The sequence below is a fragment of the Melopsittacus undulatus genome, chromosome 1, assembly GCF_012275295.1.
Source record: "Melopsittacus undulatus isolate bMelUnd1 chromosome 1, bMelUnd1.mat.Z, whole genome shotgun sequence".
Taxonomy (NCBI): Eukaryota; Metazoa; Chordata; class Aves; order Psittaciformes; family Psittaculidae; genus Melopsittacus; species Melopsittacus undulatus.
The window spans coordinates 115,342,052-115,366,083 of record NC_047527.1 but is presented as its reverse complement, the minus strand read 5'-3'; the positions used below and the strand labels follow the sequence as shown (position 1 = coordinate 115,366,083).

The 24,032-nt window shown below is 36.7% G+C and overlaps 1 protein-coding gene across 1 annotated transcript in view; it reads right to left on the bottom strand.

Moving 5' to 3' along the window:
* ARHGAP21 (Rho GTPase activating protein 21) overlaps positions 1 to 24,032 on the bottom strand; it is a 62,736-nt gene that overhangs the window by 31,291 nt on the left and 7,413 nt on the right. The window contains exons 3-5 of the mRNA XM_013129995.3: positions 14,918 to 15,010; positions 11,634 to 11,712; positions 6,203 to 6,257 (exon numbers count right to left, since the gene is read on the bottom strand). Coding sequence (XP_012985449.2) covers positions 6,203 to 6,257; positions 11,634 to 11,712; positions 14,918 to 14,984 — 201 coding nt within the window. The 5' untranslated portion in view covers positions 14,985 to 15,010. The remainder of the gene's footprint in view (positions 1 to 6,202; positions 6,258 to 11,633; positions 11,713 to 14,917; positions 15,011 to 24,032) is intronic.

Below are 24,032 nucleotides of genomic sequence, written 5' to 3'. Positions count from 1 at the left end.
CCTGATTCAGACCAGCCAAGCCACTCAAACTCCTACAGGAGCCAGGTACTCAGCAGTTACTCAGAAGGTCCAACACAACATGGTGTTTTATGAGCAATTTCCCACCTTCTGAAAACAACAGCAGTTATGGAAAGCTTACCATACAAATACACCAATTCAGAGTGACATAAAGAGCTGTGATGGATAACAGCTCTACAACAATTACTAGAAGAAAACTGCTGCGCTTACAGAAAGAACTCAGCGTGTTTCCAGTTACTGTGCACAATTTCTTCCCCACCTTGCAATCTGGGGTTTTGCTTGCCCCAAGTTTGCAAACTTCAGTGGCAAAGAATTAATTTCTTACTGTGAATTTGTACAATCGTTAGCACATTAAGGGTTTAACTGTTATGGTAATACATTCATGTATGATATGCAAAATAAATTTTAAGCCAATAAAACATTTTATAAGGTATTTTTACAAGGTATTTTATTAACCCTCTAAAATTTGGCTAAGGGTTTTGCTTGCATTTTTTCCTCACTTGGTTTATGCCATTTATGTTAGAATAGTGACAGCTAACATACAAGGATATGTCTTAGTAAGAATCACAGTGCAACCCCATACTTTCAAGAACTTTAAGCAACCATGTCCTATACCCCTTAGCCCAAATCCATAAAAGCACATAGGCATATGCTTCACTGAGGATGAGCATGCTTCACTACACTTCACTAGAGGATAAATAATAACACTGATTTCAACTGAACTACTTACAAAACTGGAGATAAGCGTTTTGGTGAATCAAGCTAATGTGCCCAGCATCTTGCAAGTCTGAGCTTGAGGCATTCTTCCTTCTTTCTCCAATCATTTTGACTTCTGATTATGTTTCTCTTCCCCAGCCCTAACCTATTGTCACATTTAACATGAGTATGGGAACTGAACACCACAAAAGGTTTTCAGCTGTCTTAAAGGAAACACTTTCCAATTACAATTTGCTCTGGCAAGAATGCCAGTAATACAGCTCAAGGGGTTTCATTTCACTCAGAGATACCCAGCAACCACTACGGTCAAATAACGTTATCTGAAAAAAATTACAAAAAATCCCCATACACACCTTCTTCTCAATAGCAGTGAAATATTAGTATCTCACATTTAATGCCTTAAGCCCAAGAAATTTAATTTCCGAATACAAGCCATGTGAAAGACTTCCTTGTGAGTATTAGTCTGTATTGAGATGAGGAGGGTTGACGCACATGGTATTTTCTAACATACACCATTGTTAGATAAAGAAGTTGAAGTCTCCTAGGTCACTACATCCTCACGTCACACCCCTTCTTCCATTGTACTTGCTGTCAGAGCTTTAATATTAACCTCTGTGTCCATAAGTAACTGTATCAGTTCAAAATCTGGAAGTAAACAAACAGTCCAAGACTCAGGTCTAAACACAGCTACATATTAAAACATCTCTGGTTTAATTCCTTTTGTTAAGGCAAATGAAAATATTTTACAGTTTGCCAATGAAACAGCCATGTTGCTCCATTGGGTCTGACACAATTGGACGGACTCAGCAAAAAAAAAAGACACTATTGTTCAAGTTGACTGTGAGCAGACCTGTAGTCAGAGACATTAGGTTACTGGGGCATATGAAACTCTAGAATAAACTCCCTTACGTAAGTTGGTTTTCTTTTTTCTTATTTTTTAATACAGGTGCATCCCTGGCAATTTCAGAGTACCACAAAGCCTTGAGAGCTGCGAAATTCCATTAAAACTGGAAGTATCAGAAATGGCAAAGCAACAAACTCTTCTGCCCACCTGCCCAACACACTGAAAACGTCCACATCACCTCACTAGAAAAAAGGGCAAAAAAAAAGAGATGCTTCAATTGACTTTCACTTGGCTTCCTGATCATTCCTATCTAGGATTTTTTTGTTCCCCTACTACCTATGACAACAGAACCAGTTCTGTTCGAACATGGTCAACTTTCAGTTAGTGACAGACAGTTTCAGTGGCCTGTAATTTTACAGAAAGATGTAAAATAAAAGATACGCAGGAGGGAACTAAATATTTTAAAAAATGTATAAACTACCTCCTTTTATTTCCACATTTTCCATAATTCACAGAATGCCCAATAAAATCTTTTTGTAAATGAAACTACAGAGATCCTTCTGGAATGCTAAGGTGTGTTTCAAGACATTCACATGTTACTAAAATGTAAGTGACACCACCTAGGACTAGAAGTAAACCTCCTACCTTTTAGGGCAATTCCTATGCAGAAATGAGTTCTAAAAGCTTATTCAGAGTGAAACTGTTTGAAGTAGGATAAAAGTTAGGAAAGCTGATTTTCTGAGTTAGTAGTGAGGGAAGTGACAGAAAACAAAAGACAAAAGTCAGGATAACTCGCCTGTAGCATGTGTGTTTATATACACATACACACAAAGCAGATATACATATTTAAAAATAAATATCTACATATATTTACATATAACAAATCTGATATATAAGCATTAATACGCTACATAACAAATAACCTTCCAGATGAACAGCTCTAGCGTAGACCATATCACAGATGCAATTTTTAAAAGTGATATTTTCAAGTGCCTGATACTTCAAAATTCAGTGACTTGGAAGCTCTATTCTTCTTCACATACACAAGGAATGATTAGCAAGCAAGCAAATTCCCACATGAAATAATAGAACACCCTAACATGTACACATTAGAAACTAAAAACTCTACTCACAAGAATCATAACATGGCCGACCTGTAAGTGGGCTTAGCAATTTCAATTTTGTCTCTTAAGGGAGCACCTTTACATTCAGTACGTTCTGCGCAGCACAAAAACCTTCTGGATGACTGGAAAGTGTCACAATTTGAACAACTTCTTAGTACTAAATTTGTTATGCAAAGATTACAAAACAGCAAGAATTCCATTAAATACACCTAAGAACTATTTGTAGTCAACCTAAATGTGTCTTTCCAATACAAGAAACATGAAAAAACACAACACAATCGTAGCTGCCAAGAATTCGTGTTTTTGTCATGGGCAGGGACGTTTTAAATATCCTCTCCCCTATCCCAAAAGTGACATTTCCAAGATCGTACCAGCCAATGAACATGACTGATACTGATTACACTAACAGTAGGCTTTCACATGTAATTGCCTTCAAAGTAAGCACTGTGCACATGCCACAGAGGGCGATGACTTGTGGATTGGACCACTTCATTGTTACTATTGATGAATGGATTTAAACCCCTGTTTTCAAGAAATTCAATATACCCAGAGGTTCACAGACATATATGGATATTTCTGCAGACTAAACTCAAGGTTTATAAATAGCAAACTAAGGATAGAAACAAGCAACTGTGGTCTTTATGTAGTTAACCTAGCAATCAGTCATCACCATATGGAGCAGACTGCCAAGTACTGTAAAACTTAGCACAACCAGCATTGTTCCTGAATATAATGGAACTATTTCATGCTCGTTGCACTAGATAAAAATTTCATTAACTCCTACTACAATATGCAGTAATGCTTTGACTTCTTCTATTTTTACAGCATACCTGTATTTAACATCAACAGTTTACAGTGAGTGATAGCAACTTACGTAACACAACTTCAGTGACAGAAGTGTAAGTTTTCCCACAATTAAGAAGGGCATAATGCACCTTCCCATTTTTTGGTCACTTTGCACTTACACTGACACTACCACTACAGAGATTGATATCACTTATAGGAGCTGTACTTCATTCAGGAATAAAAATTTGCTCTGAGGTTTGTAATTTATTTAGAGACTTCCACAAAAGCTAATACAGCATTAATCACAGACCAAAAGTGAAAAATGAAACAAAACCAACATGTAGTCTCTCAGCTGAAAACAGAAAGTTACCATCTTTTCACATGGAGTAAAAGGAGTAACAGTCTATGTTGTTTGAAAACATTTTAAATGCAACTGTTCAGCTTTGAATAGAGCAAAGTTCTTCACCAAATTTTGTAATGAGAACAGTAGATTCTAACATCTGAAGGCTTAAGATTAATAATTACCACCTTCAGAAGAATTGCATTAATTTTTCATTTGACTGAAGTTACAGTGGTGCACTGTGTCTCAAAATACCGCTGTTGTTTTACAAGTTTTTTCCTCCTTTGTGGTGGTCTAAAAGAAAATCTGCAGGCCATAACTGCCAGCTTCTATTACAGGTACAATTCAACTTTATGACCTGTATATTGACATGTTGCAACTCTGCCATCAAAGACTGGCACCTGGAAACATACATACTGAAGTTCAGACTGTGAAAACTTCAGCTATCAAAAGCCTTTCCAACAGGTCTGAGTACATGCAATGTGCAGTCTTGTGGACTGCAGAAAACATGTCTCTTCCTGGCTTTCCTCTGCCAGATGCCATGTGGAACTGCCAGTCTTCAAGGCAAACCCACTTGTACCTAAAAACAGACTTCACAGCAAACAGGAGCATAATCTCCTTCGTGTTGTATCATAATCACCAATCCAACCCAACCCAACTGCAAACAACTCTCAGCAGGAACTCATGCAAAGCTACAGAGGCAATGCAAAGCATCTTTCGCAAAATGAAGACCCACCACTCACAGCTAATCCTCTTCCTATCTTCAAAAGAGGAGCACCACAAACAGAATTCACAACTCTACCACATCTTACAATTCAAAAGAAAGGGGTTTTTTAAATGACACCTGGAAATTATGTTTCCTCATTTTGTTTCCAGAACTCCCACAGATTTTTTTCTCTTTCATGTACCACTCAATCTCCTCCAAGAAAATTATAATATTTTCTTTTTACTAATAACCTTTTCTAGCCCAAAGGGAACAACTGATTGTCTTCCTCTGCCACCATTATCTCACTTGTTGATACAACAACTTAAATTCCAATCAGTTTCAATCTATACCTGAAGCTTGCACTTCTTGTTTCAACAGCAGAAGGAAGATGTGCCTAAGAGCTTCTTGCCCAGTCAAATACAAAGTTTAAACCTACGAATCCTGCCTTGCCCAGATCCTTAGACTGCTATGGCTACAAGACCACTTTGGATGCAAAGTCAGTCAAATAATTTAAAAGTTAGAACTATTCCTACATTTTTATTTATTCACAATTCCAATTACAGAGGAAAAAAGAAAAACAAAGAAAAAAAAAACCAAAAAACAAAAGACCCTAACTACCACTGCCAGCTTTTCACTCCCACTTATTTATGCAATCAAAACCATCCCCTACCCCCAGCATTCCCTGTGCTGGATTACTGAAATATTTCTTTATCAAATGTTCTCAAAATATCACTTCTATTCTAACATCTTGGCTTGCTGGCCTAACTGGCTGAGTTCCTATACTAGACTCTATCTTCACCTTCAGCTCAAAACAGAGATTCTTGTTTTTTTTTTTCTTTACCCATTAATTTGTCCTTTAATACTGGAAAACAGTTACTGAAACCCACAGATTTTTCTTAAATGCTATTTAAAGTCAACTCTTGCAATACTGCGTTGATTAAAAAATACAATTCTCCAACCACTAATCAGGAAGTCTACTCCTTTCCTACACCTCCAATTATAAATAAACTAGAGCGTATCAATACATTAGGTATTTTTCTGATTTTTCACAAGACACACATCATATTTTATCCACAGATCTTCTGGACTTCAGGACACTAAACAGCAGATGAACTAACTCAGTATATATGCAGGACCTCAGCTCAAATGAGGGGCATACAGGCACCAGCGGCACAAAATATTTACAGCAATTCCAATTAAAAATTCTGTGAACAACCTTCAGTACATTCCCCTGCTTCTTTCCTGCAAATGCACAGTTTGTGGGTTATTATCAAAAGCTAATTCTAAGCACCATATGTTACTATTTAATTCAGATTTAGTGATGATTCCCAACTCACTTAGAATTAGACAACCTAGTTAAAACAACCTGATTCATAATTTCTAACATAAGGAAACTAATCAAAAATGTGACAAAAATACAAACATTATTAAGATTTTTTTTTACAAGATGCTAGAAATATCACATGCAAAAGGTATTCTTCCCTATATTTAGGTTACTCTGAAATGTCAAGGGATGTCAAGCAAGTAGAATATCTAAGAAATGACAGAGAGTTAAATGTTAGCTCTTTAATTATTTGCTGGTAGCACAGTTTGAAGACTTTGTAACCAATAACAAGACATTTTTCTTTTGTCAACATACTGTCTGAATATAAGCTTCATAAACATACCAATTGAAGAATGTCCTCATCTTTTGGCATAACACTAAGTTCCAATATGCTGTCACTGAAAAAAAATAGGAAAAAAAAAACAACCGTAAGACACGAACTTTTGGAAAAGATTTTCAGTTATTGTTACAAAATTGTTCCATTAACTTCCATGGAGCAAACCCATTCAAGAACTCCCACACTAGGTTACAGTATCAAATAACAGAAAACCACTGATTTCCATTAGAACCTTTGCAAATATGAGAAGAGCAGGAACTTGACTGAAGACTACATCTGTGTACTCCACAAAGTCAGTTTATTAAACCAACATGCTTTGTCAGTTTTGATTTTGTTTATTTGTTTTGTTTTTATTTCCTCCAGCCCTAAGGTGCATTAGCCATTTGGAGCTTCTCAGACAAAACGAGGTGTCAAAACTGTGAACACAAAAGTTCTCTCTCTATTCCATTTAAAACTAAAGTCTGTTAGCACTCTAAAATTGCTGGGGAAATGTTGTAACTGCCACATCATGTGAAAAGTGGAGCAACAGCAAGGCAAGCACTGACTTACATCTTTCCACTCCAATCACCTCCTAACAGAATCAACTTAAACATATTTAGTCAGTCAGATGACATCTGAAATATGGATGAAAAACGCTTGCTATTTTTAAATGCTGAGCCTGTCAGTCTGAATTGCTGAAACCAAAAGCAAAAGCAGCACGAAGATACAGAAATCCAGATAGTTCCATCAATGCAATTTAAATACAGGCAAAATCTGGACACTGAATGTACGATGTTACTCAGTTATCCAGAGTCAAATATTGTAAAATAGTGAACCTGCAGCTAGTATCTACCAAAAAAAAAGCATTTTCACAAGCAAGAAAGAAGTATATGCTTGCAACACTGGATACAGAACATCTGAATTCATTATCTCATCTGAGACTGAGGAATACTCTGTTCACAGCCATTAAATGTAAACTGGAATGGTACAGAGAAGGGCTACAAGAAAGATGGCTTGTACAGACTTAACTAGCCTTAACAAAATAGAAAATTGAGAGACTGTCTTTTATTTAGAAATCTCACAGAACACATCACAAGAAGAATATTTGGATAAGATGATCAACACCAGCACAAGAAAAAGTGCATAAAACGTAACCTGATAAATCATACTAGAAATTACTTAATCTGTACTAGTCAGTACAATGCTGAGAAAAGACAAAACTAGCACAGACACTGGCCACTGACTTCAGGGTGCACAGAACAGTTTGTGAAAGCATTAAGAAGGACCTCAGTTTCTGACTTCTGCAGAAAGCCTCTTCTCACAAGTATAATATGGGATTATTATGCTTTCTTATATGAAAAATATGTTTATATGATTCCTTTTCCATTTGTTAGCAACTGCAGACATAAGGCTGCATTCCAAAATAGCAGAGTAAAGGTATTTGGTTTCACAATCTTCTTAAACCACAATTCATTTGGGAGTAGGAAAAAAAATAAAAATCTACAAGCAGCATGAATTAGTTTCATTTTAAGACCAAGGATCAGCAGTGATGGACTTAAGTTTTTGTTTTTAAGCCTATGCACTGCTAGGAAAAAGTAAGTTTTCAAAAGCCTTTAAATTTTTTTTTTTTCCAGAATCCTGAATTTTAAGAAACACAAAGTATTGACTTTTTAATGTGTGTTTACAATAGTATTTCCCACTTTGACTGTATGCACAAACAGCAAAGCTATTTAAAATAATTCTTCAAAAGGAGTGTTAGCTTTGGAAGTCAAAAGTATGACAAAGATATTGTTCCTCTTCAAGTACTTTTTATAAAAAGGAATATAATTTGACACAGAACAAACCATTCTCTTATACAAATATTTTGCACCTTTTTTAGAAAGTGTTTAAATCAATTTACAGGGTCTAACACTTTCTTAGTAGCTACCCAAAAGAGGAAAGGATTCCACTCAAGAACAATGTCTTAAGTATACAGTTATCTGAATGATACATAAGTATTTTATTTCAGCATGTCTGCAGAACTTTCTGGAGAGTATTTGGATCTTCCTGCTTTACATTTTATGACATGCTCTCAGAGTGTTTTTCAATTCTTATATGAGAAACTAAAAGTATTAAAGAATGCTTTTGGTGTATTTACTACATGCAAATTCTGAATTATTGTTATTAAAAACCACCACACAAAATGGCTATTTACACTAAAATATCAGAAACAGTATTGTGAATTCTCAGAGATGTAATAACTTCCATTACACATTTTGAGAGTTGTTTAAATTTATTGTCTCAGAGTCATGAAACTAAAGCATTAATCATAAAGACTATCTTTTGATGTGTTATTCTGGATTAATGAAACAGATTCAAGAGCTGAACTCCGTATGTTTATAAGTAAACCAAACAATTTCAAGAAGAATTTGCAAGGAGAAACAAGCAGAATAGACCTAATCATCCAAATTCCCCATAGTTCAGAACAACAGGAAAAAAAAAAAGCTGGGAATCTGATTTGTTTCTTGTTTTATTTAGAACTATAAATAATTAACAGAGTTTATAGTAATAATCAACGTAACTCCAAGCTGATTATGTAAAAAGATGAGAATAAATTTTTCATGGCCCAAACCTAACAGCTATTGGTAAAGTACAGTAGGAAACCCCGACTTAACAATTATTTCAGAATTAATCTTACAGGACACAGTTATTTCCAGCAACTTTTTTCAGGTGTGCCCTCCACCTTCCAGAGGAAGCAATCAGTGTAAGTATTGCTTTGCTATCTCCAACCAGAGCAAAATAGATATCATTCTAGACACAGCTTGAAACTTTTATAATAATACAAAAAATGGCTGAATCATACTTCATCATAAACCCCACTGGAATTTATGGGATTTGTTTAATTTAAGGTAGCTAAGTTCTGTTGTCTGCAGCATATATAATGAGGACAAACAGCTACAGTTCAACAACTTTTCTAGAAAAACAGTCAGCAGCTATGGAAATTGCGTGATAAAATCCAAAAATCACTAAGTCCAGACTGAGTTTCACTTCAAAACAGCTGAACAGTTAGTGTGGGGGTGATCTCCCTCCTTCGAGATAAGAGATGATAAAATTTGTTCTATCCTTAAAAACTGCTCTGAAGATCATCACAAAATTGACAAAAGCACCTACAGTCAGCAATAAGTTTGGAAGGGCAACTGAAAATGAGAATTAAAAATTCAGTAATTAAAATGCCTAGAAAACCATCACAGAACATACTGAGACTAAACATAAAACTGTCTTTAGTTATGAATAAAGGATATTTCAACAGACAACTCAGCCTTTCAAAAGGCCTTTCAGCAAGTTGCTTGCACAAAGCCTACTGAAGAAACTAAGGTGTGCTTGATGGAAGATCAACTGAGACACAAACCAGCAAGAACTGTGTCAATGGGTATTTTTCAGTACAAAGAGTTCACTCAAAAGTGAGCTTGTGCAAGACCAACCTATCAAGACCTATTGAATCAAGTGATGCAGATAAGACCTTTGCTTCTGCAAGTTCCTAAACCAAGGATTTCTGGGAAGTGGGCTAGTACTACATGACCAAATACCACTCTGTAACAGTTTCAGTGTTTTCACAGTCTTAAGAATACATATCTGGATATTATCAAAGAGGATATTGACATAAACAGATCATCAGTCTGATCCAGAATGGCTATGCCGATGCAGGAACAACATGCTAAAACAAGTATACACCATGATGTAATTTTACTTGCCAGGAAATGGCAGCACATGTGCAGAACAAACTGCTCTGAGCATAAAAATACCATTTTCAATAAAAGAATTAGAGAGATTATTCTTCAGTCACATAAGAAGTATTGCCTACAAGGAAGATACACCTGATCTGGGGTCTGGGTTCTCCCTATGGATCAGGATTAATATTTATCTGTTTATCTTAAGAGGTCCAGCTGAAGACTTCCTGATGGTTATATGTTCTGCATAAAACACTCGAAGATACACATGACCTTTTGTTACCATCTTCTGTGATGTATACATCTGGCTCAAGGCAACAAATTGTTCTTCTCTCCTAACAATGGCATCCCTTCATCTTCTCTGCACTCATGGAAATTAGAGGGACAGATGCAGCAGTGCACTATGCCATTCCTAGATGCACTAGATAACCACTGATAAGGCCTTGTTCAGGTGTCCCTAGTTTATCCACAGTGGGCAGGGGTTGCATTCTGCTGAGCCAGTTTGCCATGTGCTGTCACAAGGTTGAAAATAAAACTTTATACACAAGGAGACCTACAGTTAAGAATCTCTGGCCACACAGGCCATTAAAGATGGGGCAACCATGGCAGGGGGTTGGAACTTGATGATCTTTAAGGTCCCTTCCAACCTAATCTCTGAATTAACTGACTGATGCACCTGTTGGGCATGTAAAATAAAATCCCTTATCTTGGGTATATACTACTGTACAATAGTTCTTTTTGTACAAATACGAAATGAAAAAACAATACATGGCTAGTATTACCTCCAAGAAAGGTTATTAAAACAAGACAGACCTCATCTTTTCAGCTCTTCTAGAGAAAGTACTAATGACACAAAAAACATTTCACTATACCTTGCTACCATAACTTTGAAGAGGTAAAAAAAAAGGAGGAGAAAAAAAAAAGGCAAGGATATATTTATTTTGAATGAAATCTTGAATTAAGACTCTACTGTAACTGTAATATCAGGACCTTCATTTTCATACTATAACTGTAAGCATACCTGAGTCTTAATGTGTGAAGATTTACTAAAAATACAATGTGACATGAGATGTATTTAGAGAACATTTCTGTATGCTAATCATAATACATCTTTCTAGATAACACATTATTATACTGGAAACTTGTTGCTATAGAAGAGAAACTGGCACCAAGAAAACTGTAAAAATGAAGGCAGATATGAGGCATGAAAAGGAGTGTTTAGATTCATGTATGGACATGATTTAACTAGCCCTTGCAAGTTGCAGGAGCAAGTAAATATCAGCATTTCCTCAACTCTGCAAGGCTCATCACTTACTGCAAAAGAGAGGAAAGCCAAGATGTAGTGCAGACGTTTTGCAGGTGTGCACTAGCATAACATTTTTCCTTTACCAGATATGCTGATTTCTAATTAACATCTCATAAGAAAGACATTTTTCTGCTGTTGTTTTTAAATTGACACGTGGTATGCATCTACCTAATTGTCCTATTTTAAGTTCAAACAAGCTTCCTCTGTAACACTCAGTGTGATTTACTAACAAGGGACAAGTACGGAAATAAAGACTGTGGGCACAATTCAGCACACACATACTCAAACCTTTTTCAGTATTCAATAAGTATATGAAAACAGAAATAGTAAAACAGTGTGTATTAAGGAAAATTTAAAAATACAGTGACTTTTTCAGAGCCATCATGTGGTTGTTTCCTGCTTAATATACAAAAAATGTGGCACATAATTAAATACATTATCTTACCTGTTCTGTATTAAAGCAATGACTTGAGAATACGTCTTCCCAATAACACTTTCTCCATTGACTTTTATAATTCTGTCACCTGAAAAATGGAAAGTTTTATCTTCAATTAATTTGTCTAGACATTTTTTGATAATTTTCATTTTGTACGTCCATACCACATGATATTCAAGATCACCAATACATTAAACTAAAGTCAGTCATCTTTCAAAATAAAAAAAAGAAGAAAACAAAAGATGCACAATAAAATAACATGTAACTTTATACAGAACGTCAAATTTCTACTCCTTTCTCAGAACATTTTCAGGTGTGGTATTTCATTCTACCCTTCCAACTGAATTACCCAGAAACTCGTAGAAAGAAAACCACAAGCAGGTGTAAGCTACAGAAAAGCTCAAAGTAAAGGCTTCAAAATAAAGTTTTTGATGTATGGCAACATATACTGCCAACCCTGCCTAATTCTTAAATGAATTGTAAGTAGACATTTCATTCCAGCACTTAATCTCAAAATAAACCCAAACTTTACATCAGAACACTGCCAGGTGTAGCTCTATACATGTTCTTTAATAGCAGCAAATACTGCAATTCTGTACGTCTTCCTTCTGAGAAATAAAGAATAGGTATTTTGAAAAGCTTCAGTTTACATATGCACTTCCATCAGCTTGTTACTACCCTCTTCTTCACCTGAATCCCCAAAGAGTTTTGTGTTTCGCTTCTTAAGCAATGAAAGAAAGGCTGGTGGCAACATTCAGTGCTTGCCAGCAACCTACATGACTGACAGGCACCTGTGATGGATGGCAAACTTTATGCCTCCCACACACATACCTTATGCAATTAGGCTGAGAAATTGGACTTTAATGAATACGAAGTTAATTTTTAAATGCTCAGTAAAACACCAAAGTAAATCCTTTCAGAAAGTTGCAGGAAAAAGAAATGCTTTAGTTTGTGCCAAAAAATACTCTTATTTAGAAGCTCTGAACCATGTCCTGCTAGGTCCTATGGCAAGACTTCCTCAGAACACATCAGATCCTTCTCTGGAACTGAAAACTGGCTCTTTTCCAGGCTGTTCCTGAACTTGCCCATGGATGTAGATCTTTATTCAGTATTTCCACTAAAAACTGTAATTAGGAACATCTGTAAAGTAGGCCATATGATCTTATCTATTCTTGTACAGGTTTGGCGTTTTTTCAAAGAAACAAACTAGGTTACACACGGGAGTGGAACAAGCCTACTTGAAATATACATCCAATGAACCTGTCAAAAATCTTGTGTGGGGGACAGTGCAGAACTGGTTACATGAAAGAAATGGGAACAGACGATTGTGAAAAATACAACTTTGCTCAGTTTCAGGAATACCTAAAGGGGAAAGCCAGTTCCTGTAGGTCAAAAAGGGATACTTCAGCATGAAGGCTTTTTCTAACAGCTATCAACCTGGTGTTCCATTAGATACCTCTGATCAAACTAGAAATTAATCTGAACACACACAACACCTCCCTTTCCACACACCTTTTAGTTCTTTATATTCTTGCAAATAGACAGTATCAGGAATGGTTTGGGCTGAAGGGACCTTAAAGCTCATTCAGTCTCAAACCCCTGCTATGGGCAGGGACACCCTTCCCTAGACCAGGTTGCTCAAAGCCCCATCCAACCTGGCCTTGGAGATGGCCAGGGATGGGGCAGCCACAATTTCTCTGGGCAACCTGTTCCACTGCCTCAACACCCTCATATTGAAGAGCTTCTTTCTAATGTCTAATCTAAATCTACCCTTTTTCAGTATTAAAACATTCCCCCTGGTCCTGTCACTACATGCCCTGGTAAAAAGTTCCTCTCCAGATTTCTTGAAAGACGTAAAAAACAGCATGAAGATCAAGACATGGGAAATCTGGCTGGCTGTATTTTAATATGGTATTTTTTACTATTTTTTTTCCATTAGTGTGACCATGAAACAAAACCAAGTTGAAATTAAAAAAATAAAAGAAAACCACAAAGATGATTCTACAGAGTAAGAAATGTATACAGTGTCTGTATCAGAGGCCAAGCAATCCACCTGGCTGATTATTCCCTGAGTGTTTTATAATCTTATTTCAAGACACAGATATAGCAACATATTTCACCCTGAAGTTTCCAGCAAGAAACAGCGGCATGACCTAATTAGATATAACTGCTCCTAGCAATGTGTTTAAGAAGAATATTCTGGTAATTTAAAAAATTATTTTCTGTTCTTTATCCTCAGCTCCTAAAAATCTCTTCTATGCCTAAAAATAAAGTATTCTCTACAGATTTCATGTCTTTCAATTTGGCAAACACTGAACAGAGTGAAAATTAACATGGCTCCTTTGTACAACTTCAACATATGCTGCACTTTATCAAGCCAAAACATTTCTTTATATAACAGCATTAAAATAATGCCAAAGAAGCCCCTTCCTGAATATCTACTTAAGGAGGAGTTAGAAAAGAAAAATGCCTTATTCTGTACATGGAAGATCCAGCACTGTTTTTAAATCTCTGAACATTCTAGAACCTTTGTATTTCTTTCAGAAGAAACATACAAAATCCTATTCCAGTCAAATGCATGTAAATAACTGTTTTCAAAGAAGAAAATAACATCTCATTGTCAACGCAACCACAATCCTTTCACAGAACCTACCTTTTGCCATATTTTTAAGAACAGAAACCTGTGTTGTGCAGACACCCATCTATATAACTTATTAACATTTGTAAAACCTCTCATTCTAACATAGTTTTTTTTTTCCCTTCAACATTTAAGTAAAGGTGTGACAAAGTACCGGGCACTTCACAAAAACCCAAGTTTTCTCCTCTCCAGTTCAATTAAATCAAACAACTGAACAAAATTTTATAAGATATAAACATGGATTGTTTCCACTTGATTTAAGAAGGCGGAATAATTTAAAGGACAAAAATCTAAATTTTTTGAGGTTATTAACTTGTCACAAAGCAAAAGAAATAGGAGCTCAAAGGTACTGTTTTCTTCCCCTTTCACTTTCTCCTCACATTTTATCTTGTACTACTTATTATTTTTTTAAAAGATAATAAGCCAAAAAGACTAAGGCTTTAATGCCTTAATATATCTTATACAACACTTCCTGAGAGAACACAATGGTGCCTGTGAGATTAACTGGAGAACAATTTAAGAGAGGTTTTGTACTTATAAAGGAAAGAACTATGTGTTTAAAGGGAAGATAGAACAATGTGTAGAAGCTTAAACCATATTATATAATTTACACCACATACACAAGCATGCCATCAGTGTTACGGAAGAGCAGTACCTGTGCACAGTCCAGCTTCAAAAGCAGGTCCGCCCTCTTTAACTTGTTTAACAAATATGGTATCCATTGGCTCCAGTCTGTTTCTCTGTTTCCCTGGGGAAGAGAGTATAGCTGTTAACAACATTCCATTATATTGCATTACAAATGTTTTCACTTTAAGAATTGTTATGAAATGCAACCCTGCCATGTTCGTCATTATACTGAAGACTCCGGATCAATTTGTTTGAGGGAAGGAAGAGAGACTAGGAGTCTTCGACGCAACTATACTAAATAGCTTTTATGTGGCTGGGGAAAAAAAAAGGGGGGGGGGGGGAGGAGGGGAAGAGGTGTATCTCAAGCTTAAACTTGTGAATATGTTCCAGTAAGTAGTATTTTTCAGGTTCATTTCATCCCCATGCTGATGCTTACACTATTCAGTAAGAATGATTGCTTTCTCTTCTGGACTGCTATCAGACGTAAGATATAAACCCAGACAAGCTGAGTAAGAACTCGTAGTGTAAACTGAAAAATAAAATTTTTGTATCTTTCCTTAGAAGGGAAAAAAACACATAACATTGGCTTACAGCCCACATGGAACTGAAACTGATCTTCTAACACTGTTTTCCAGATGCTCCAAGATAAAGTCTAACATTTTCTTGAAGATTTATCAAAACGCAAAAAGCAATGTAGAATTCAAAGCAAATTATAATGTCTGCATGTACTGTAGTATATGTAGTATCCATATATACACAAAGTAGAAGTTAATCTACAGTAGTTAAAAACCATAACAGCTCTATATCCTTGCCTTCCCAGTATACTTTTACAGTACATTTTTGATTCAATTTCTATGTGGAAAAAAGCTCATTATTTGAAGAGTTTTGATAAATTCCCCAAAACCAGACCTCTCTCTGATTCACATTTTTCAAATACATATTTTAGCCTATTGCCTTCATTCGGCAGACCCTCAGTGTCCTGTCATTTTACCATAAAACAGTGGAACAAGATGGCTTACTCATATGGTGCTAAATGACCTTCTCAAAATAACTCCAGATTGGTAGAGAACAATCAGAAAGTTGATTGGATAAAATCAGGTAATTGCTATATCCAAAGCAACTGAATTATAAATCAAGAAACTCCAGCTGGCAGCTCAGTTCCCAAATACTTCAAAATTTTATTAGCAGGACACAGCTACAAGACGTACAAAATGCTCTTTGTGAACCAAAGCTAGTATCTGTCATTTTTAATCTGATAAATTAAGTAGACACTGACCACATGAGAGGGACTCATCCTGAGAGGCAGTAATGTTTCAACAAGTTTAGACAAGATCCAAGTATAATTTACCCAGATGCCATGAACAAAAGGTTGCTTCAATGGCTTACAAGATATACAACCTTACACAGGACCACCAACCATTCCCCCAGTATGGCCACTCAACCTTTTAGTGAAGAGATATACAATTCCAGAAGTGTCAAGAAAAATAAAACTAATGCAGCTCCCATGGCACATTTCATTTATAACACTTAATGTCTCGTAACTCAAACACCAAAGGGCTACCTCAGTTTCCTTTACAAATGCTCCTCCAAAAAAAAAAAAAAAAGTTGGTGGCCTACTGCCAGTTTGCTTAACACTCAACTGCTACTTCATGTCTTGTCCATACTTGAACATGCAAAGCAAGAGGTCAAGCAGATAAGGCTACTTCTGCTCAACATCCAGCTAGTTCTGCTCAACATCCAACACAGAATACCTTTCATACACTTCCCACTTCCGAGGTAAGAGGGGAAAACTGTACCAATTTATAAAGACCAGAGACTGAAGGCTTCCCTAAGCATCCGATTTCTGACCGACCTGCTAGCTACACCAAGAGGCTCTTCAGCACCATAGGCTCTTGTTTCAGGTTTTCACAGCTATCTTATAGACTGATTCTGAAAGCTAATTAGGCATTAAATTTGGTTCTTTGTCCTACATGCAGAAGGACACTATATTGAACAGTCATTCTTCCTCCCCAAAAGGTGAAACCCCACCCTGAAGGTAAAGATCAATTTAGAAGCAAAAAATTGGCATGAAAGGTTTAAAGTGTTATTTACATTGTCAGGTTCATTTTACAGCTCAGTAACATCCACATACAAGACAAAAAGAAAAGCTAGGCCTCCCAAGCTTTAGTAGATGAGTACATGTTCTTCATTTCTCTTTTACATATTTGAATACAAGCCAAAACTTTTTCCTATCAGTAACATATAAATGAACTTTCTTGAATACATAGCTTCAAAGTACACATTTATATTTTGAGTTTGAAATGCAAATGAAGTTAAACAGTATTTTCTGACAGCAGAAGCCAACAATACTTTCTTCAGACCAACTGATGGGGTATAAATCTTGTGGATGTGCACTCAATCATTACAGAAATAAACTCCAAGTAAAACGCACAATGTGGTAACTTGCCTAATGTCTCAAAATCTAACAATTGCTACACTTCAGTTTAATTGTGCCTGAATCTCCATTGGGTCCTTTTTGTACCCAATCATCAGGCAAAAGAAAGATGCTGCTCAGAATGTGAGCCTAAACTTCCCCGCCTTCTAAAGTCCATCATCTAGAGCAGATTATCACAGTGAAACCTTTACACTAAGCTCTCCAGCTCTGCACTACATAGTACCAGATCAGATTCACAATTTTCCTTTCTAATACTGAAAGGCCTAATTTTTTGGAACACACCAGCAATTCCTTACAAGGTGATACAATGATTAGCCGTAAAGCAGCTCATACTACTAGTCTGTTAGACATGTAGTCTTATTTGCCAGTGCTTTTTCAGTGCTCATTACTGTGTATTACTTTACCTCCTCCCTACTTTTGTAAACAACTTTACAACTGAGCATTACATTGCAAGCTAGCACAAAATGAGACAGTTTCTACCAAATCTTCAACTGCAAGTGAAAAACCAGCCATCACACACACACACAAAACAGGGGAAAGTGCGAGCTGCCAGGAACACTCACGTACACAAGGAGGCAGCAGAGATGAAAAGCACAATTTCTGTGAAAAAGACTTTCATGTTTACTTCATTTCTCCATAAATGCAGCTATAAGCAAAGGTGCAGTCTTTCGTAAGGGCAGTAAAAGAAACAGAAATACATAAAGTTGCTAAGTACCCAAGTTAGCTGACCAGAAACTGAAAAAGAGTCCATAAAGATCAAGATGTCTTTTCCTTTATCAGTCTTGTTAGCACAGAAAGATCTCAAGTATGAGGTAAATGGTCACCAGTCAGGAAAAAATAAAACTCAAGTTACTGTGCAGGCAAGTAAGGTAGTTTTATTGACAGAAAACTAAAATGTTCTGTGCAGTACAACTACTCCCTTAAGTGATGCTACGAAAACGAAAACAAAACTTAAGAGCAGGCAAACTGTTATTTGAAGTTTTACTTCAGCCATTCAGCATCATAAGAAATAAGGAAATAAAAATGAATCACCACGTATACAGGAGGCTCGAGGCAAAAATTCACTGGCTTAAACAAGAGTAGTAAAAAATCAAATAGTCTTTAGTCTATGCAACTGAAAGTAAGAAAAGTAATCTGAGGAAGCATGAACTTCTAAATCAAATGCAAGATACAATGAAAAGCAGTTTACTGCAACAAAATTTTTCCTAGCCAATACAAACACTGTCATGTCAAATAAAATTATAAGATTAGTGTTTAATAATATAATTCTCTTTCTCTTTAATAAAAGGGAATATTAAAAAAACCACTACCCTTAAACAGAGCTGTAAAATTAAGAGTTGATAGCATTCATAGTTTACTTAGATGGGGGTCATATAAAGCAAAATTTCTAATTCCCCTTACTTCACAAAGAAATCAGTTTTACCTGGGTGCCAATTCTAACTCAATCCCCTAAAATGCTAGTTTGGAATACAGCTGCTACATAGGGAACATAACTAGTACTACCAAATGCAGTAACCTTGAGTTAAGTTTTTCAGCTACTCTCTGCAGACCAGACAGTATTAATATACTGCTCCGTGATCCACAGAATGCTTAGTGTTGGAAAAGACCTTGCGATCATCTAGTTCCAGCCAGCCTGCCATGGCCAGGGGCCCCTCACACTAGACCATGCTGCCCAGGGTCCTGTCCAACCTAGCCTTCAACACTGCCAGGGATTGAGCTCCCTGGAAAACCAAATGACATGGCAGAAGTTATATTACCAAATCTACCTAAACACTACAAAACAGCAAACACATCACTTCTCTTTTGTTATTAACCTTCTGATACAATACAGTCAGATAAAAAGATCCAAGTCATAAAGACTACACAAAGGACACCTCTGACAAAGAAACTTTACATTTTGAAGAGGGGAAAAAACCCACAAAAGAAACCAACCAACCAACAAACCAACCAAACCCCACACCAAAGTACTATTGCTGTCTTCATGACCCGTAGAGCATAAACCTGCAAGTGTTGCAGGAGACAGTGCAATACATACTTCCTTACAAAGTCTCCCTTAAAAATCAGATGCTTAAAAACATGCCATTTCTTCTCTTCCTGGAGAAAAAAGAAAAAATCCTTTGCCCAGGGAAGCTGATCTGTCCTTTGAAATCCTCATAACACAGGAACTGAATAAAGGCTACAGTTTTGTTAGCCTTACGCAGAGTATTTTTACTCCTGGCCCTAGGCTCAGCAGACTGCAAAAGGGTGGTTATTATTTTTATATTAAAGAATTACCAATGCCATAAAAAAATTCAAATTAGTAAATTAGGACAGGCTCTTATGTACATCTTGGACTCAAGAGCAAGAAACATTCCTCTTCAACATGAAGATCTACAAGTATGCTTTCGGACAGCAAAGGCATGTGAACTCCACTGATGCAACAGTGCTGAGTGGCACTTGATTCTTGGGACACCTTTTAGGCAAAGGAGGACAAGTACATACAGATAAAGAAAGATCTATATGAACTCTGAATCAAAAATATGCTAATAATTTCCCAAGCTACTCAGACGGCTGACAGTGCAGCAGTACTTAAACATATTAACAGAGTTTCCATTTAATTAAACATGAATCACAAAACTGTTAGGATTACATTTAACTGAGAGTCCAACTAAAGACAATCCTAGATTTTATAATCTGCAAACCGAATTTCATACATAGTAAGCATTTCTCCACTAGCAATCCATTGCAGAGGAGCCCAAAGGTCCCAGGCCAGCCCTGACAGAGCTTATTGCACCCACTGTCAAGCAAGAACTGAAAAAAAAAAAGGAAAAAAGGAAAATACAGCACCAGGGATGAGCCTCTAAAAGAGGATGAAAACAAGTCAAATAGCACTGCTGAGTCATTTAGGGGAGAAACACCTGGCATTCAACTCTGTGATAGAGGAAAAATACCCTCTGTTATTGCTCAAAGCACCTCTGACATTTTGATCAGGCAACTCAAAAGATGGCATTTCTTCTTTTGCTCACTCTTCTCTTAAACCATTTGACTAATAAAACCTCAATTCTACCTTGGGGGGGGGGGATGGGGAGTGGGGAGGGGAGAAAGAAAAAAAATCTGGCACTGTTATGGCAAACATGTAACTTTAACTACAAACTCTTCAAAACCATGCTTTCTCTTTGCATTATTTGCCAATATTATTACAAGTTTTTTCAATTCTCTCAAACCTGAAAGAAAACCTTTTCAAGTTTAAAACTTCACCTATGATTAAGCAGTCTAGAGGGTTTACTGTAGCTCTTAGATAAATGCATAGCCATTCAACTCATATCTGTTCTAGTGAACCTACAGACTCTCCCTTAAATCCACAGAAATTACACAGCACTTTGCATTTTTATTAAAAAATCAAAGATGTAAACTCAACAGCAGTCACTCAGAAATGTTACATATGTGATAACTTGGAAGGCCATTTTGCTGGACATTTTGGATGTATTTTAAGAGAAAAAGAAATCCTCAGGTTTTGGCCTCAGTGGAAAATTTAAACGAGCCCTCTTTCAACACTCTCAACATTTAGTGTTAAAAAATGGAGGTGGATTAAAAATCCGTTAAAAAGGACAATTTACTGTGGCACTATCCTAAAGTATTAGTGTTACATACCTCTTGTTTCTGACTCCTAATTCCACTATAATATACCTTAGACCATATCATCCCAGCAACCTGTGACCTTGCCAAATACTTGCTTCCACATTCATTCCCTTGCTCCATTATCACAGGCACAATTAGTTTATTTTGTAACAGACTGAGCTGACAGACGATAATGTTAAAATACGTGGGATTAAATTAACTCCTGGGAGAGCACAAACTACATCACAGAAATCAGTCTGCTGAAAGAAAGGAAACGTCAAATACTCGAGGCATTATGCAAGCTGTAGCAAGGAATAAAAAAACCTCTTCCTTGGTTTTTTTCCATCCGGCTCTACAACATCAAACCAGAGTTGCACAGAGCTGAAGGAGCTCAGGTCATACACTGGAACTATTTATCTTAGACTACTGAAGGTAGAAACTGTAACCCATAGAAACATTTAAAAAAATAGCCTGTTGATCAAAAATTGACAATCCAGAAACCTCGGTGAAAACAGATGTCTGAAGTGTCATTAGGAAGCATATGCTCAGTCTCTACAGAAGAGGACACTGCGCAATAGACCTAAGGTGCCTTTCATTATTTTTTCTTTGGAAGATAAGCAGCTAGTTGCTATAGATACTTCTACACAGAAATAGGAGAATAGCAAGAATACCATATTAAAAAAAAGACAGATACTGAACTATAATTATACTAGATTTCCAGGCACTGTATTAAACATAAAATAAGTTCCCATATGAAAGATGAAATTTCTTTCAGACTATTTCTATATGGTTCTCACAATGCATTTAATCATGATACACAAGCTAAACATTTTTGAAGAACATGGTTTAGGACAAGATACAATAAATGACCAACCCATTTAATATGCACTAAATGTGTATTTTGCTTCAGGAAGTCTTTAAAGGACAACACTACATCCACTGTATTAAGTGCACAATGAAATGGCATGGAGACAGCATGGCAATGGACATTGCTTTCTCCAATACCTCTTATCACATGTTGAGAGTGAAAGTTTCTAATATGAAATATTACTATTTTTCATAGATATAGATATAGGTATTTTTCAGCTTGTCTCCAAATAGTCCTACATTGCTTTCCTGAGAGACTTCCATCTGTGAGATCTTTTAAATGAAATTTTTAAATAGAGCAACTCTAGAAAAAAACTCCAAGCTAATACAGGCTGGTCAGTATAACAGAAATTCTCAAGAAAACAGTAGAAGCTGATCAAAGTCTCCAGGCAGTGACAACAGAACCCATAAACAAAGATCTGCATCTTCAACCTGTTAGAAAAACATTTTAATAGCTTTGCTTAAGGTCATCAACCTGGAGAGTAAAAGCACAAAAGAACAGCAACCTTTCAAATAACTACAAAATTTTTAGGGTAAATCTGCAATGATGACCTTCCAGCAGGTAAAGTGTGTTAAAGTTCCCCATAAGGAGCAGGATCTGCATATGTGAAGCTTCCACTGCTTGTCTTAAGAAAGCCTCATCTGCTTCTTCCCTGATCAGGTGGTCTGTAGCAGATGCCCATCAAAATGTTGTCTACGTGGGTCTGCTTGCAAATCATGACCATGAACATTAAACTGGCTCCCCATCCATCCCAAGCCAGAGCTCTACATATCTATACAAACTGAGAACAAAGGCAACTTGGCCTCTGTGCTCTCCCAACCTGTTCTTCCCAAAGAGCATGTCCTCATCCACTGCAGCACTCTAGCCAGCTACTGCAAGCTATCCCACCTGCAACTGCATGCAGACCTTCAATTTCACCTGCTTGTTCCCCATGCTGCTTGAGTGCACAAGGGATTCAGAGAAGCACTCAAAAAAGACATGGGAGCTCTCCCCATCATATTGTTCTGTCAGCATTCTTTTACATGAATACACTGAGGTGGTCCCCTTCTGTCCCAACTGCTGACCATTAAGTGTCTCCTGTCCATGGCATCCTAACTTCTTTGCTTGACAACCTGATCCACCACTTCCTTTACTTGCTTTTGGCTATCATTTCCCTCCTGTCTCATTCCCAGTTTAGAGCTTGGCTGAACAAATTTGCATTATGTTTTATTCTAAATGCTTTGAAATCTTACTGCTTACCAAAAGCAAGATTAATGCAAGCCAGGAGCACAACCTAAATATATACTAAGAAACTTGCCCTAAAATTCTATACCAGAACATAAAGCCAGATAAAAATATTTATGCCACTGTGAGAATACATCAAACCTAGTACATCCTTTTATCTTCTGCCCCCTAGGCCTAATTAGGTACTTGGCTCCTTTGAAAAAAATATTCGAGTGCTTTCAATAAAAGGCAATAGCAATAGAGATGCTCTTCTCCATACTCACCTACTCAAACCTGCAAATGCTGAACCTGATAAAAATCTCAGCTTCTAAAGGTAAGCTTAAACTGTGAGAAGGGCAAAGTGGAAAGTGCAAGTAATTAGAAACCTTCACTCAAAACTGATAAAAGACAATTTTGCACAGGCGCACACTGCTTTACAAAAATGGAAAGCTCAAATCCTCTTAGCTTCATAAGGAAAGCTCAAGTGAATTAAGCGAATTATCATCTACAAACTTCAAAAGAAAAATTATTATCATTAAGAGACTTTCATTGTTAATTAAGACACAGCTTCACATAGGCAAGTTTTCCCACCAAATTTGAAAGCAAAGACATGAAATTTGCCACTAGATGGCTCCTCTGCACTACATATGCACTGCACCCAGCCCAGCAGTATGCTCTTCCTCAAGCAATGGAAGCACCTGGTGCTTTAGCACCAAGGGACCCTTCCAGCCACAGCCAGCAGCCAAACACACAGCTTCCTGCTGCTCCAAAGTAGCTCGATCTGATCTTCCAGTGCCAATTATTTTAAGAATCCTTGTGATACTCCTTCACAGAATTTCTGTTATATCCACTTTTGCTAAATTAACACGATGGTTGTGAACATGAAAAGTGAGATATGCTTTTCCTGGTTTTCTCCTCACAGTCTACGTACACACCTCATTTGGGAAGGGGAACGATTTATAGCAATGTAAACAGACATTCCATTCACTCCCACCCCCAAAGATCAGGCTAAATGCTGAAGAAAAATGTCTTACAGACTTT